The 16,796-nt window shown below is 56.5% G+C and overlaps 1 protein-coding gene across 1 annotated transcript; it reads right to left on the reverse strand.

Annotated features, from left to right (window-relative positions):
* Positions 1-6,896: 6,896 nt before the first annotated feature.
* Positions 6,897-11,247, reverse strand: LOC147912179 (CD320 antigen-like). The gene is made up of 5 exons (XM_087425595.1): positions 11,127-11,247; positions 8,597-8,722; positions 7,975-8,208; positions 7,523-7,681; positions 6,897-7,353 (listed from the first exon to the last, which is right to left on the reverse strand). The coding sequence occupies exons 1-5, from the start codon at positions 11,245-11,247 to the stop codon at positions 7,211-7,213; spliced, it is 783 nt and encodes a 260-aa protein (XP_087281721.1). The 3' UTR covers positions 6,897-7,210.
* Positions 11,248-16,796: the final 5,549 nt, after the last annotated feature.

The following is a 16,796-nucleotide window of genomic DNA, read 5'->3' on the forward strand; positions in this document are numbered from 1 at the left end:
TAGGGCATTTTCTTCACCACAAAGAGAAAACCCATATTCTGTAGCATCATCCCTATCTCGTTAATTTCCCCCAGCCCTAAGCGACCACTAATCGCTCCATCTCTATGAATTTCCCTGTTCTGGATATTTCATGTAAATGGAATCTTACACTATGTGACCTTTGGCGTCTGGCTTCTTTCATTTAGCACGATGTTTTCGAGGCTCACCCATGCTGCAGCTATGTCAGAGCTTCATTCCTTTTTTTTTTTTTGTGAGGAAGATCAGCCCTGAGCTAACATCCGTGCTAATCCTCCTCTTTTTGCTGAGGAAGACCGGCTGTGAGCTAACATCTATTGCCAATCCTCCTCCTTTTTCTCCCCAAAGCCCCAGTAGATAGTTGTATGTCATAGCTGCACATCCTTCTAGTTGCTGTATGTGGGACGCGGCCTCAGCATGGCTGAACAAGCGGTGCGTCGTTGCGCACCCAGGATGCGAACGCGGGCCGCCAGTAGCGGAGCGCGCGCACTTAACCGCTAAGCCACCGGCCGGCCCCAGAGCTTCATTCCTTTTTATGGCTGAATAATATTCCTTTGTATGGATGGACCACATTTTGTTTATCTCTTCATCCACTTATGGACCTTTGGCTTGGTTTCACCTTTTGGCTGTTAACGATTGTGCCGCTATGAATATTCACATATGACCAACATGTTTTGAATAAATGAAGAACTCTAATAATTTAACCCAATGAACCACATAAAAGTGGACATTTCAGACTGTGGCAAGACAAGAGGAGAAAGTATCAGAAAGACCCTTTTTTGGGGGGGGTTAAATCACAGCTCTGCCTTTTTATTGGTGTCTTAATAGTTTATAACATTGTGAAATTTTGGTTGTACATTTTTGATTGTCAGTCACCATATACATGTCTCCCTTCACCCCTTGTGCCCACCCCCCACACCCTCTGCCCCTGGTAACCACAATACTGTTCTCTCTGTCCATATGTTGGTTTATATTCCACATGAGTGAGATCACACGGTGTTTGTCTTTCTCTCTCTGGCTTATTTTACTTAACATAATGCCCTCTAGGTCCATCCGTGTTTTTGCAAAGGGGACGATTTTGTCTTTTTTATGGCTGAATAGTATTCGATTGTAATATATGTATACACCACATCTTATTTATCCAATCATCAGTCAAGGGACACTTGGGTTGCTTCCACATCTTGGCTATGGTGAATAATGCTGCAATGAACATAGGGGTGCATAAGCCTCTTTGGAGTGTTGATTTCAGGTTCGTTGGATAGATTCCCAGTAGTGGGATAGCTGGATCATAGGGTATTTCTATTTTTAATTCTTTGAAGAATCTCCATACCGTTTTCCGTAGAGGCTGCACCAGTTTGCATTCCCACCAGCAGTGAATGAGGTTTCCCATTTCTCCACATCCCCCCCACATTTGTTGTTTTTTGTCTTGGTGATTATAGCCATTCTAATGGGCGTGAGGTGGTATCTTAGTGTTGTTTTGATTTGCATTTCCCTGATGATTAGTGATGTTGAACATCTTTTCATGTGCCTATCGGCCATCTGTATATCTTCTTTGGAGAAGTGTCTGTTCATTTCCTCTGCCCATTTTTTGATGGGGTTGTTTGTGTTTTTGTTGTTCAGTTGTGTGAGTTCTTTATATATTAGGGAGATTAACCCCTTGTCAGATATATGTTTTGCAAATATTTTCTCTCAGCTGGTGGGTTGTCTGTTCATTTTGATCCTGGTTTCATTTCTGTTGTAGAAACTCTTTAGTCTGATGAAGTCCCACTTGCTTATTTTTTCTTTAGTTTCCCTAGTCTGGGTAGGCATGGCATCCGAAAAGATTCCTTTATGACCAATGTCAAATAGTGTGTTGCCTGTATTTTCTCTATGAGTTTTATAGTTTCAGGTCTCACCTTCAGGTCTTTGATCCATTTTGAGTTAATTTTTGTGAATGGCGATAGCAGATGGTCCACTTTCATTCTTTTGCATGTGGCTGTCCAGTTTTCCCAATATCATTTATTGAAGAGACTTTCCCTTCTCCATTGTATGTTCTTAGCTCCTTTGTCAAAAATTAGCTGTCCGTAGATGTGTGGTTTCATTCTGGTCTTTCAGTTCTGTTCCATTGATCTGTGTGTCTGTTTTTGTACCAGTACCATGCTGTTTTGATTGCTATTGCTTTGTAGTATGTTTTGAAGTCAGGGATTGTGATGCCTCCTACTTTGTTCTTTTTTCTTAGGATTGCTTTAGCTATTCGGGGCAGAAAGACACTTTTTTAAGTACTTTATTTTTTTTTTCTTTGCTGAGCTAATATCTCTGCCAGTCTTCCTCTATTTTGTATGTGGGACGCTGCCACAGCGTGGCTGATGAGTGGTGTAGGTCCACGCCCAAGATCCCAACCCGCGAATCCGGGCCAGCCAAGCAGAGCTCACAGAACTTAATCACCAGGCCATGGGGCCAGCCCCTTAGGTACTTGGTAATTGAGGAAAATTGAACCCCTTTGGTAATAATACAAACTAACCTGCGTCATTTCAGAACAAATTGTACCTACACAATGCTGTTATTAAACCAACTTGGTAAAAAAACAAAGTCTTACTTAAGCCAGAAGCTTTCAGTTAGATAAATCACTTCTCTAAAGAAGGATTTTCTTATTGCAGAAAGGCCTTGTAAAACCTGAGTCAGGGCATGGCCACCTCTACTCAAAACCTCCCAGAGGCTGCCACGTAACTATGTACTCTCTGTGCCCTGACCCAGCCATCTCTGCTGTCACATCGTACAACTGCTGCTACCCACTCCCTCCAGACTTCCTCTCTATTTCTGGAACACACTTCTGCCTCAGGGCCTTTGCACGTGCTGTTCTCTCTTACCAGAATGTTCTTCACATACATACCTGCCCCAGCTCACCCACCGTCTTACTTCTTCCAGGTCTCTATTTAAATGTCTGCCTATTCGGGAGGCCTCTTTCGACTAAGATAAAAAATACAGTGACCCTTCTTTCTCCCGGTCCACCAGGTGGATCCCTCCGATTCCGGCTTTCAGTCCCCAGAACTTAGCATCATGTGACGTCGAGGTTCTGGTCTCTTATGAAGTGACTGTCCCCACACCCCACCTCCGTCTCATGGGTGAGAGGGCTTTGTTCTGCTCAAGGCCAAGGCTCCGGCACCTAGAACAATACCTGGCACCCACTCAATGTTTGTTTTCCTCCACAATTAACCTACACACGCAATGCAATCCCAAAGTCCCAACAGGACCTTTTATGAAACGCCACCAGCTCACAAAAAGATGCACGTACTGGTAGTTAAGAAGCCAATGTGCTAAACGCTGCTGAATTGTTCGCTTTACAATGGGTAAGTTTCTGTTACGTGAATTTCACTTTGATTAAAAAAAACTACAGAGTCATACCGCTGCACACTTGTTAGAATGGCTAACATTTCAAAGACCGGCCATAGCAGGTGACGCCGAGGATGCGAGGAAACAAGAATACATATGCTGCGGGGGCAGAAAAAATAAGAATACATCCACTTTGGAAAACATTTTGGCAATTTCTTTAAAATTAAATATATACCTACCATAGGACGCCACCATTCCACTCCTGGGGATTTACCCAAAAGAATTAAAACCATGTGAACAGACTTACACATAAATGATCAGAGCAGCCTTATTCGTAATAATCAAATACTGGAAACAACCCAAATATCCATCAACAGATGAAATGGGTAAATGAACCTGGGATAGCCAGACAACAAAAGACTCAGCAATAAAAGTGAGTTACCTTTTACTACATGTAACAACCTATACAGATCTTAAGATAATCCCGGGGAGTAAAAACCGCCAGGCAGAAAAAGATATATACTCTATGATTCTAGAAATGCAGAACCAATCGGGAGTTGCCTGGGTAATGGAGGTGGGGTGGATAAAAAGGGCACAAGGAAACTTTTGGGCAAGAACCTTGAACACACGATGCTCAGTGAGAGAAGCCAGACACCAAAGGCCACAGAGCGAGTGATTCCATTGACAGGAAACGTCCAGAACAGGCAAATCCGTAGAGACAGAAAGTGGATTCGTGGTTGCCAGGGGCTGGGGAGAAGGGTGGGGGGTGACTGCTAACGGGGATGCAGTTTCTTTTTAGGGGGATGAAAATGTCTTGGAACTAGATAGAAAACATCATAATGGTTGCACAACATTGTGAATGCACTAAATGCCGCTGAATTGTATGCTTTCAAATGGTTAATGGTTAATGTTATATTACGTGAATTTTTCCTCAATAAAAATAAGGAAGAATGGGCCAGTTGGACAAAGATACACAAACGCACACTGCTCCACCCCCTCCCCATCTGCCACTGCAGCCCCCACCCCGCAGCCCCTCCGGCCACCAGCCCCACCTGCCCCGGCCCATCAGAATTTCCCAGGCGCTGGGCCTGTGGCCACCCCCACGTCTCCCTCCTTGTGGGCTCCCCAAACACCCCTCCCTTTGAAACCTGGACCTTCGCTGGAATTTCTTGGAAGTGACTCGCGGGGCTTGCTGTCCGGGACAGGATGGGCGGCTGGCAGAACAGTGAGCCCCACTTGAAGGAACAGAGAGAGCTGCAACGCAGCGTGCTCACGGCGCCTGTACCGGTGACCGCCCCGGGGCGCAGATGACAAAGGGCACCTGAGAGAGCAACGCCACGGGCCACCGTCACTCAGCTGGCTCGAGGGGACGCGGTCGCCCACGCTGGCCGGCCCCAACCCCGGCCCCTGCCCTCTGCCCCCTTTGTGGCAGCGGGCCTGCAAGGATGGCCCCAGGAACCGGGATCACCCTTCTGTGGCCCCCACCTCCGCCCCCCACACATCAGGGCTGGCCTGCGGCTCCGCTGAACCCACAGAATGTGGCGGACGAGGTGCTGGCCCGGTTCCAGGCAGAGCTGTAGAAGGTCCAGCAGCTGGGTCTGCACTTTGGGGAACCCTGAGTCGCCATGAAAGGAACACGGCCATCCTGCTCCGGAGGCCTCGTGGAGAGGGAGAGGCCACACGGAGAGGCCATGTGGAGAGCCCACACGGAGGCGTCACGTGGAGAAGGAGAAGTCATGTGGAGAGGACACGCGGATAGGGAGAGGTCCAGCTGGCCCCGCCATCCGCCCCAAAGCACCGGACATAACAGAGACATTCCATAAGGTGGTCTCCAGCCAGCCCAGCGCCCAGAGGACAGCAGCCACCATCAGGGGGAACAGGAGCCGCCAGCCAGCCCGGTCAACACGGAGCCACGCGAGAGAACACATCAGGGGTTGTTTGGAGCCCCTGCGTGTGGGGTGGTTTGCTCCACTGACAACTGAGAACCCAGTGACATCCCAGAAAGACCCAGACCCTAGACCTCTGCTTGTGTGACACCTGTGGCCGGCCTCGGGGACCCCTGATGGGGCCCCTCGCCTGCTGTGGCTGAGCGTGCCTGAGCAAAGGAAGGAAAAAACAAAAATCCTAAAGAGAGAATCCCATCTGTGATACAACTTCTTCCTCCAACCGGACGAAGCCCACCGTGGTTCCATTTCTGTGGAGGGCGCCTTGGGACAGCTCAGCGTGTACCCGGTGGGCCAAGCTGGGAGCTGAGAGGCCCAGGGCCCCCTGAGCAGAGGGAAGGCCTTGTACCCCAGGAGGTGGGGTGCCCTCTGCTCCACGGTCAGCCGAGGCCCCCCATCCTGGCTGCAGCCCATCTCCCAAACCTCAACTCCCCCTACCCTGCAGAGAACTCAGCCCCCAACACGCTGGCCGAGGCCCAGACTCCAAAACTCATCTCAACCACCCTCCCCACGGGGACGGGGTCCCAAAGCCAAACTCCACCACCCCCAGGAAGGCCTCCTGCTTCACCCACTTGCTCCTCCAAGCGTTTCATTCACAAGGCCCAGCTCCCTGCCTGACAGATGTCAGAGCCCCCGACCCTGCATGCTCCCCCGGCACTGGGCTGCATGGGGCCCGCTGGTGGCAGACACCCGGTCCACCTCCAAGGTTGTCAGGGAGGTCACTGCCCCAAAAACAGGATACCGGGGCCCTGGAACCACCATCTGGAGATGAGGACACCGAGGGTCAGAGAAGAGCCCTGCCATCACCACCTGGCAGTTAGGGTGTGTATTAACTATACTTTCTGTATTCTTGGCAGCCTGGCCTCGCTAACCAGGGTGGACCATCCCTCCCAGGATTAGCTGGTTCTAGAGATAAGCAAGCAAGTCACCAGCGAGTGTGCCTTTACATGCAACCCAACCAATCCAGGGCACTCTCCCCTGCCCGGATAACCCCAGGGCCAGCCCCTGCCCCGCAGAGTGCGCTGGAATTGTTCCGACTAGCCAATCCTAAATCTGCTTACCCTGCCTCGCTTGTTCGTTCCCTGGAAACCACAATAGGGACTCCTGCCCATGTTCCCCCTCCCTCTGCCCCCTGACCCACCCTGGTGCTTCCCCGTGTGGCCCTGCCCAGTGTGCTGTGCCCCCTTCTCTTGGGATCTGTGAGTAACAAAGTGTCTTTTCAATGGCAGTCATCTCCTGATCTACGGGCCTCGCCATTGCTGAATAATAATAAACCTACATGTTAAAACAGAGTGGGGCTGAGACCAACCCTGGGATGCCCAACTTCCATCGCAAAAGGAGGAAGGCGTGATGGACAGGGTCCCCCAGCCCAGGACTCAGGGAGGAACCGCCCAAGCTCTGCTCCTCTTCCAAGAAGCCTGCAGGCAATTCAGACAGCCCCACCACCCCGCCTCCCCGTCCCCTGCTCTGGATCCCAGCAAGCCAGGGGCGGAGTGGCCGAGGGGGCACCCTGGGCTGGGTCACCGAGTCACATGCTCTCCAGGCTTGGCGCTCCACCACAGAGGAGGGGTGGCAGCAGAGACCCCAGGCTGCCCAGGGAAGAGGGAGACAGAGGCCCACAGGCAGGCAGAGGATGTGAAGTAACTTTAATCACCACCCTCGGACGGGCACAGCAAGAGTCTCTAAGAGCAGGGCCACCCCCGGGAGTGGCCTGGGGCCAGCCCCTCAGTTCCAGCTGCGGCGTGTTCCGCATTCAAGGCTCCCTGCATCCAGGGGAAGGATCCGGGCACCCCCAACCTCCAGGGCCACGTCTGCAGGAGCTCAGGTCCATGGCGCTGTGTGGCCAGGACCCATGTCTGAAGGCAGGTGTGCCAGCAGCCGTGTGCGTGTCCCCATAGCTGCCACACTCAGGGCCCGGGTGACGTGACGACAAGAGCTTGTCCTTAGAGCACTGAGGTCTTCCTCTCTGACAGCAGCAGGGTCTCCTTCACAGCCACCAGCAGCCCCAGCGGGTCCAGGTGCCCCCGGGCACAGAGCCGGGACAACACCAGCAGGGCAATGGCAGCCAGACCTGCACTTAGCAGCACTGTGGGCGACAGACACATGGGAGCAGGTGACGGGGTGGCAGGAGCCCCCACACCCACCAAGCTCCTGACATGTCAGGGTGGGGGGTCTGAAGCCTGTCCCCTCCCCAGCCCCTGCTCCCAGGAGTAGTCGCTCCAAGCCCCACGCAAGGGAGGGCCCGTTCATCTCACCAGCAGCTGCAACAGCCCCATAGACACTTCGGTTTCCAGGCTGGACCGAGTCCAGGTCCCCAACAGAGGTAGCTGTAGCATTCCTGAGAGAGGTGACACTCTCCGGGGTCACAGGGCTCCCCATGGACGTGGCAGTCCCTTCCTGGAGGGTCTCGGTTCCTGTAATAAGTCCAGGCATTCAGTAGCTGGGGAGGGGGCACCCAGGGCGTGGGGGGTTGAGTAGGTGTTCCAGGTACCCGGGGGGGACCTTGGGGCTCATCTTCATCCCAGACTGAGGTTGGTGAGCACTGCCACGCCGAGTCACCTCCCGCCACCCCCACGGGGATGCAGGCACGGTCAGATGCCCACGGCCACGCCCCCAGGCTGCTCACACACCAAAAGGTGTCCGGGTGCCATGTCTAACAACCAGCCCTTCCCACCCCACAGGCACGCCAAGGTCCCACGGCACACACCACAGCCAAGCTCATCGCCAGAGTGGGGACAGTCCGGGTGGCCATCGCAGAGCCACGTGCGTGGGATGCAGGCACCGCCCAGTGGGCAGCGGAGCTCCCCGGCGGGACAGGGCTGGTGGCTGCAGTTCTGAAGGTTCTGGTCGATGCCATTGGTGCAGTCATCGATGCTGTCACAAGAGCAGGGGCTGCCAGAGGGTGGTGGGCACCCCCCATCCTGGGCACAAGGCTCCATCCCTAGGGCAGAGGGTCAGTCAGGTCCGAAACGCCCACTCAAGAGGGCCAGGGTTCTCCCACCGCCCAGCCCCATGCAAGGCCCGCCTTCCACGAAGAGTAGACCCTATAAGTGCCGCCAACGCTAAAGGTTGCGCCCCGCTTCCGTTAGCTCCACCTTCCAAGGACAGGCCTCCCTGCAAGCCCCTCCTGCCAAGACCCCACTAACTCCGCCTCCCTGTAAACCCACAGCTCCTCAAGCTTCAATCCCAGCTTCCCTCCTTGCAAGCCCCGCCCAACCTCAGGCCCCGCCCCAGTGGGCGCTGCCTGAAGCCACACCCCTTCCGCAGCCACCCCACCTCCCTGTGGCCCCGACCCCTGCAAGCCCCGCCCCCGGGACGCGGCCACTCACTGCACTCCTGCTCGTCGCTGCCGTCAGCGCAGTCCGCGTCACCGTCGCAGCGCCAGGCGAGGGGCACGCAGAAGCCACTGGTGGGGCACTGGAAGCTGGTGGGCGGGCACGAGCCTGCGCTGGGGCCTGCGAGACGCGGACAAGTGAGGCCGAGTCTGCACCCTCCCCCAGGAGCAATGGTCACAGGGCTCGACCACGTGGAGACAGGGCGAGTTCCAGGGACCCTTTGCTGAGGACCTACTCTGTGTGGGGCTGGAGCTGCGCGCGTCACAGCCTCACCACGAGCCCTATGGGGCAGGTTCTACTGCAATCCACACTCTACAAAAGACACTGAAGAGAGGGAAGGCCAGAGGCTGCAGAGCCAGTGGCAGAGGCCGGGTTGCAACCCAGGTCTCGCCGATCCTCCAGCCTTTACCAGGCTCCAAATGGCCAGATGACCTCCCCAGAAGTCCCTCCAAGACCCTTCTGGGTTAAACAGAACCTGCTCTGGATCAGGCCCAGCGGCAGGGTCAGCAGGGCTGTTATATCCTTCCTGCTTAGCAAAGGGGAAACTGAGGCCCTGGGAAGAGGACCTGCTTAGTCACCAAGCCTTGTCCACTCAACTCCTAAGTTCCTCCCAGGTCCAATCATTTTCCCACCCTGAACGTGCCACCTCCACCACCTCCAGTCGGACACTGGAGACCTCTCAGAGTCGCACTATTCCGTCACCCACCCGCGCCTCCCCTCTGCTCAAAACTGTACACTGTTCCCCGACCCTCTCACAACCAACCCCTACCTCCTCTGTGTGGTCCAGCCCTGAGCCCTTCCTGGACCTCACCTCCTCCCCCACTCTTCCTCTTCATCAGGCCCTTGGCCTGGCTTCCTTGCTGCTTCTCCAAGAGGCCTGGCTCGTTTCCACCTCAGGGCCTTGGCCCATGCTGCTCCCTGGCTCACACTGCCCTTTCCTCCCCCTACTCTGCACCTGCTGATTTCCTCCTCAGCCTTCAGATCTCAGCTTCTTTCCTGGGAGGGGTCTCATGCCCTTCTCTGAGACCCCTGAAGCTCTGCCTCCCACTTATAACAATGGACCCAATGGTCCTTAAACTGGTACCCGCGTAGACTAGGCGCTCAGTGGAGGTCAGAGCAATGACCTGGTGACCACAAGCCCAGGGCCGTGCCTGACAGCAAGCGGACACAGGTCACACAAGGGTCCAGGCTGAGTCCAGATGAGATCTGAGACTTCCTGGACCCCGGAGCACAGAAGGGCCTGGAAGCTGGGCCAGCAGGCAGGAGTCTGAGGGGCAGAGGAAGGGAGTGGCCTAGAGGGTCTCCTCCTGGGTGAACCAGGGCAGGTGGCCACCATCTGGCTTGGCCGCAGCCTAGCCTCACTCCCTTCAGTCCTGGACCTCTGGCCCCTTTCACCTTTACTCCCAGGGCCCTGAGCCTCCAAAACCCCCACTCGGCACAGCCAGCCCCTCCGCAGGGCTCCAGGCCCAACTGTACCTGCGGGCCACACAGTCCCCGAGCTCAGGGAGCCCGGAAGAGCTGTGGAAATCCGGGAGCCGCCTTCCCTCCAGGCCCCTGGGGGTGTGGCGGCCGATGGCACGGCTTCCTCTCCAGCCCTAGCCGCTCTCTGCACTGACAAACTTTGACCTCCCTCCCTGGCTGCTGGAGCGTGCGTCCCTCTGCAAAGCGGGCGGCAGAGCAGAGCAGACCTGGCCTCATGGGGCTGTGGGGTCGGACAGGAGTTGGAGGCACCACTGACTCCCCTGCCGGCCTCAGGTTCCTCACCTGTAAAACGGGCACCCTAGGAGGCCCCACCTCAGTGTCCTGAGGAGAGAAGACTGCTTGCGTGTAAAGTTTGGAACTTGGTTAACGTGAGTCCTGCCTCCTTGGAGGAAACAGGCACATCCGGCCTGAAAAGGCAAGGGCTTCGGGGTCAGGCAGGGACCACAGCAGGCAGGAACCCACGGAGGAGCGGGGTGAGCCTGAACCCGAGCTCACAGTGCGCACGGAGAGATCCCTGTAACGCGCCCAGCTGCCTCTGGGAACCTCAGAGAGGGTCAGGGGGACTTAGGGCCAACGCGTCCGCGGCCCTGGGGTCACAGGGAGGGAGAGAGCCCTCTCGTTCTTTAAGGCCGTTCTCTAAGGCCAGAGGAGGAAGGTGCAGAGATTGGCAGCGCGGGGGGTGGTCGCCAGGAAACGCAGCCACACGGGCTGGGGCGCGCGGGTTTGGAAGGCGCGCTGCTGCGGGCGGCGCCGGGTGACCGGCCATGCACGATCAGACGGGGCACAACCAGAGCCTGCAGCGCGCCCTCCCGCCACGCTGTGCTGAAGGGCGGCGTGGGGGCGACAACAGGGCACGACAAGCAGAGCGGCTGTGCGGGGCGAGCAGGGCGGAGCAAGGCGGGCAGAGCCACCCGGGCCGAGGGTCCCGGGTCGGGGCGGCACGCGGGGCCGTCGGGCCACGTGCGGGGGAGTGTCCGCGACTCGCCGCAGCCAATGGCCGGGCGCTGCTGGCGCGCGGGGAGGGCGCGCGGAGCTCACTCACCTGGGGCCTGGGCCGAGGGTCGGGTCGCGGCCGGAGCGGCGTCCAGGCCCAGCCCGAGGCCGAGCAGCAGCCGCAGCGCCAGGCCCAGAGCCGCTGCTCGCCGCGCCCCACCCCCCGCCATCAGCCGCTCCGCGCACCGCCCCCGCCGCGCCGCCGGCCCCGCTCTTATCCCCGCGCACGCGCACGCGCAGCCCGGGGGGCGGGGCCCAGGCACCAGGACCCGCGGCGTCCGCGGCCAGGGCTACCGTAAAGGGTCGAATACGAGGGGCGAAGCGATTTCACACTCACCCCGCTCTCCCCACCCACAAGGCATAGCGAAGGCTCTGGGGCCCATTTGAAGTTAGAAGCTTGTGGGGATGTACACGAACTTGTGTGTGGCTTCTCACAATATTTAACTTTCCACTTGCATCCGGCAGCAAAAGTCATTGCCTAATTATCCTATTGAATATGGCGCCACTCCTCTCAGGCGTGCCCCAGCCCTCCCTCCTCCTGCTCCTTCTGTGCCCTGGACAGATTATATATTTACTAATTTTTGTTTAGTGTCTGATTCCCCACTAGAATGTCAGCTCCAGGAGAGCAGGAATGCTGTGTTCCTCGTTGTGTCTCCAAAGCCAAGAACAGTGCCTGACACATAGTAGGCTCTTTTTTTCTTTTTAAGATTTTATTTATTTTCCCCCCCAAAGCCCTAGTAGATTGTTGTATGTCATAGCTGCACCTCATTCTAGTTGCTGTATGTGGGATGCAGCCTCAGCATGGCTGGAGACGTGGTGCGTCGGTGGCGTCCGGGATCCGGGCCCGCGCCGCCAGCAGCGGAGCGCGCACACTTAACCGCTAAGCCACCGGGCCCGCCCAGTAGGCTCTTAAAGATTTGGTGAGTAGGGGCGGCCCGTGGCTTAGCCGTTAAGTGCGCGCTCCGCTTCGGGCGGCCCTGGGTCCGGATCCCGGCGCGCACCGACACACCTCTTGTCTGGCCATGCTTAGGGGGCATCCCACATACAGCAACTGGAAGGATGTGCAACTATGTACATCTATGACATACAACTATCTACTGGGGCTTTGAGGAGAAAAAGGGGGAAAAAAGGAGGAGGATTGGCATGGATGTTAGCTCAGGGCTGATCTTGCTCACACACACAAAAAATAGATGTGGTGAGTAAATGAAAGAATCCTCCGGTTCCTGGCTTCCATCCTGGGTCCGCCATCCCTCCCACCTGGATGCGCGCGCCCTCGCTCCCTGCCTCACTTAGTCCTTCTAGACCCCTCATAGGGAGGTGGGTATCATTTTTTACTTCGGGAACAAGATATGCAAAGGCAGCCCTTGGGGTTTCTCTTCTCCCGCTCACCCAGTAGGCACATACATTACAAACCTGCTGCAGACTTTCCAGCCAGTCTGGCCTCAGTGTTTTCTTCTTGGAAATAAAGAGCTTATCGACAGCTCTGCCTTCCGGAGAAGCAGCGCGTCCAACTGCCAGCAGGACCCCACACAAGTTACCGTCCCCCAGCGTTAAGACAGGCGTGGGAGTGTTCACCAATCCCGGTTTTCCGTGATGCCACACTAAAGCGTCCCGATCTTCCCAGAAGGGGTTCCATTTACAGGTTGATGGCATGCTATTTCAAAACGCTGGAGGTTTCAGCTGCTTTTGGAGCATATATACATATAATTGTTTAAATCAGCCTCTCTCCTATTCCCAGGGAAATGTGGTAAGACGCGAGGGTGCACAGGTGCGGAGGAGGATGGCAAGGATGGCAGACGCGACTGCCCGAGGCAGGGCAGGGCAGCGGCCGCCTTCGAGCCTCGCCATCTCGGTGAGGGAGGCATGGGGCGCGGGATAAGAGCGGGAGCAGCCGTGCCTTTGTGGCAGTGGAGCGCAGACTCATGGGCCCCCCGGGTTCGGGGCCAGCTCTCAGCGAGCCTGAGGCAGTTCTCGGTCTTTCCACGCCTCGGTTCTTCCGTCCAGCGATGACCTGGCAGGATTGCTCCAGGAGCCGGGATCACGCAGAGAAAGGCTTCAGAAGGTGCCTGGCACCCGCGAGGAGCTCAGGCGTCAGATCTCTCCCCTCCTCCACTCCCGCGCCCAATTTCAAGTCTGGGTCAAGAAACTTTATTCGGACACCTGCAGTGGCCTGGTTGCCCCGGGTTTTGCAAAGCCCTCCGGGTTGCCCTCCTTTGACCTCTGCAAACCCTGCCCCGCCTCCCTCTCCCTGCTGACCTTCTTTCTCAGTGGGATTCACCTTGGCCCCGACCAGAATCCCACCTCCGCCAGGAAGCCTTGCCAGGGACACTCTCCCACTTGAAGTCACTGTGTGGCTCCTGCAGCCAGCCTTGGGCTACTTCCTGTTCAGCTTTCCCTCCCCTCATTCCCCCACAGGGACCAGGGGCCTCACCGCCCCCAGGCCCAAGCACAGAGGTCTCTGGCTCAGGGAGCCTTTCCTGACCCGCCCTAGGTGAGCCTTCCCTGGGCGCCGCCTCGCTGTCCTGCCTTCCCCGCTGAGCTGCGGGGGTCCAGGATCGGGGCGGGGTGGGGGGGGCGTCGCGGTGGGAGGGCACTGGCCCATGTCCACACGAGTGATGGCCCGGGGAGCTCTTGAGATGCAGAGGCCAAGTGAGCAGTTTGCGTTCGGCCCGCGTCCTTCACAGTCGGTGCTCACAAACACCCAGGGGTCCTGGAGCCACCCCACCACTCTCAGGGACAGAGCCAGGCCCTCGGAGAAGGGCCAGTGACATGTCTGGGCCCCCCCGCACCATGTCACCTGACTCTGTGCCCAGTGGCAGCATGGCACCCTGGACCCCCAGAACACTACCCTTCCCCCGCCCCTAGAGCGCTGCTGGAGTCAGAAGATTCTCACCCACTTCACCCCAAAGTCCAAGCAAGCAGGTGTCGCTTCAAAAGGAACAACGGAAGCCATACTGCAGCTCCATATAATTGGCATAAATTAGGTCAGTCTCCCCCAAGGGAATCCAAGGAGGGGAAGCGCCACTGAGGGCCTGGCCTGGTGTCCCAGGGCACAGTCACAGGTAAGGCTGGTCATGGGATAGCTCCCACCTCTTGATGGGAGGAGCCGGCGTCACTGCCTTCTTCTCAGTGGCTGCGGCAGCCGGGCTGGAGGAAAAAAGCAGACTGTGGTTAGGGCCAGGTTTCCAAAGAACAGGGTGGAAGGATCTAAGGAATACACCTGCCCCTGAGGGTACTCGCCTGCTGAGACTGTGGAGCTGGAGGCCAGGCGTGGGGTGTTTCAGAACGCCAGACCCCTCCAATGGGGTCCCCCAGAGGGTCAGCCCACTTGCTGGGAGCTGGCCAGCCCGTCTGCCCTGAGCCCCGTGAACCCCCAGTCGGCCTGGCTCTTGGGCCCAGAAGCAGCCATGACTAGCCCTCTTCCTCCAGTACTCCTTCCCACATGCGGCCCCAGGGTGCACCAGCACCCCATTCCTGCTGCCCCAGGACAGGACACGGGCAAGGGCCGGGCCCTCAGGTGGACGGCCCCGCTGCTCATCCTTCCCTCGGTCCCCAGCACCTCTCCCCGGCAGGCGCTGTATGTGGGCACAGCGCAGCCAGACCAGCCCCCTCAGTCTCACGGGGCTGAGGGTCAGTGTGCAGTTGAAAACACATCATTTGGCCCAGAGGTGGCCTGGGGTGAGCCCCAAGGAGACACCGTGCCAGCAAATCCGAGGCAAGCAGCCCCCTACCTGAGCCCCTGGGGCCTAGGGCTGGAGAGGCTTGCACACGGTGAGCAAGAAAGGAGAGGAGGCAGAAAGAAGGGGGCTCTCCTTGTGGAGGAGGCCCCCCGTGCCTCCTACTCTCCCGGAGCCTGAAGCAGATGCAAGGGGCAGAAGGCAGCAGACATCCGGGGGCAGTGAGGGGTGTCGGGGAACAGGGCAGCTTGCCCCAGTCCGGTGCTGGACTCTGGTGGATCTGAAGACCAGCACACCGACCGTTCAGAGCTCTAACTGCACAGCAGGACCTGCCTGGCCTCACCACCTTATAGTTCTCCTCACAGTGCAAGCCCACCGCCCCCATTTTACAGATGAAGAAACTGAGGCTCAAGGAGGCTGAAGGACTGGCCCAGGACCATATGGTGAATCGGCTAGAGTCCAGACACCACTGGGGGTCCAGGCAAAATGGTCTGAAAGCCTGCTTCTGCTATCCACAGGCTGTGTGACCCAGGCAGGTCACTTGGTCTCTCTGCGCCTCGATTCCCTCTTCGGCCACAGGAACCATGACTGCCTAACCCGTGCAATTCTTAGGAGGCAGGCACGTCGTGGACTCTATTCTAACAGCTTGCAAATGTTAACTATGAGGGTTAATCCTCATAACAACTCCACTGTAGACTGAGTGTTTGTGCCCCTCAAAATCCGTATGTTGAAATCCTGTGCCCCAAGGTGACGTTGTTAGGCGGGGGGCCTCTGGGAGGTGATCAGGTCATGAGAGCGGAGTCTTCACGAATGGGATCAGCGCCCTTAGAGAAGGGACCCCAGAGAGCTCCCTCCCCCTGCCACCACGCGAGGGCACAGTGAGAAGACACCAGATGCTGAACCTGCAGGCACCTGCATCTTGGACTCCAGCCTCCAGAACCGGGAGAAATCCATTTCTGTTGTTTATACGCCGCCTGGTCTGTGGTATCCCATCCCAGCGGAACTTCTAAAGTGGAAACTATTCTTGTTCCCGTTTGATGAAGAGAAGCACCTGAGGCCAGGGACCAACCCGCCTTTTGAGGAGCGTGAGGTTTATGCAATTCTCTCTTTAAGAATATAAAATTATAGGGCCGGCCAGGTAGCGTAGCAGTTAAGTGCGCGCGCTCTGCTTCGGTGGCCCAGGGTTCGCAGGTTCGGATCCCCGGCGTGCACTGGCGCACCGCTTGGTAAGCCATGCTGTGGCGGCGTCCCATATAAAGTGGAGGAAGATGGGCACGAATGTTAGCCCAGGGCCAATCTTCCTCAAAGAAAAAAAGGGGAGGATTGGCATCAGATGTTAGCTCCGTGCTAGTCCTCCTCACACACACACAAAAAAAATTATAGGGGCCGGCCAGGTGGCTGCAACATATGAATTTAGAGGGGAGACAGTTCAGCCCAGAATACACATAACATAGCCTTCTCCCACTTAAAATGCACAATTCTGGCTGGCCCAGTGGCTTAGCGATTGAGTGGCGCGCTCTGCTACTGGCGGCCGGGGTTCGGATCCCGGGCGCACACCAACACACGGCTTCTCTGGCCATGCTGAGGCCGCGTCCCACATACAGCAACTAGAAGGATGTGCAACTATGACATACAACTATCTACTGGGGCTTTGGGGGAAAAAAAAGGAGGAGGATTGGCAATAGATGTTAGCTCAGAGCTGGTCTTCCTCAGTAAAAAGAGGAGGATTAGCATGGATGTTAGCTCAGGGCTCATCTTCCTCACACACAAAAAATAAATACATAAAATGCACAATTCAATGGTTTTTAGTATGTTCACAGATTTTTACAGTCAATCTTTAGGGCATTTTCTTCTCCACAAACGGAAAAACCATATTCTGTAGCATCATCCCTATCTCGTTAATTTCCCCCAGCCCTAAGCGACCACTAATCGCTCCATCTCTATGAATTTCCCTGTTCTGGATATTTCATGTAAATGGAATCTTACACTATGTGACCTTTGGCGTCTGGCTTCTTTCATTTAGCACGATGTTTTCGAGGCTC

Source organism: Ceratotherium simum, chromosome 39 (assembly GCF_057802395.1).
Source record: "Ceratotherium simum simum isolate JZ-2026a chromosome 39, ASM5780239v1, whole genome shotgun sequence".
NCBI classification, from domain to species: domain Eukaryota; kingdom Metazoa; phylum Chordata; class Mammalia; order Perissodactyla; family Rhinocerotidae; genus Ceratotherium; species Ceratotherium simum.

What these genes read in the sequence shown, in the direction of transcription:
- LOC147912179 (XM_087425595.1), bottom strand. Translation starts at nt 11,247, where the DNA reads ATGGCGGGGGGTGGGGCGCGGCGAGCAGCGGCTCTGGGCCTGGCGCTG. An exon ending in ACCCTCGGCCCAGGCCCCAG is followed by an intron (nt 8,723 to 11,126) that starts GTGAGTGAGCTC and finishes CGCGTCTCGCAG; the next exon opens with GCCCCAGCGCAGGCTCGTGC. An exon ending in CAGCGACGAGCAGGAGTGCA is followed by an intron (nt 8,209 to 8,596) that starts GTGAGTGGCCGC and finishes CCTCTGCCCTAG; the next exon opens with GGATGGAGCCTTGTGCCCAG.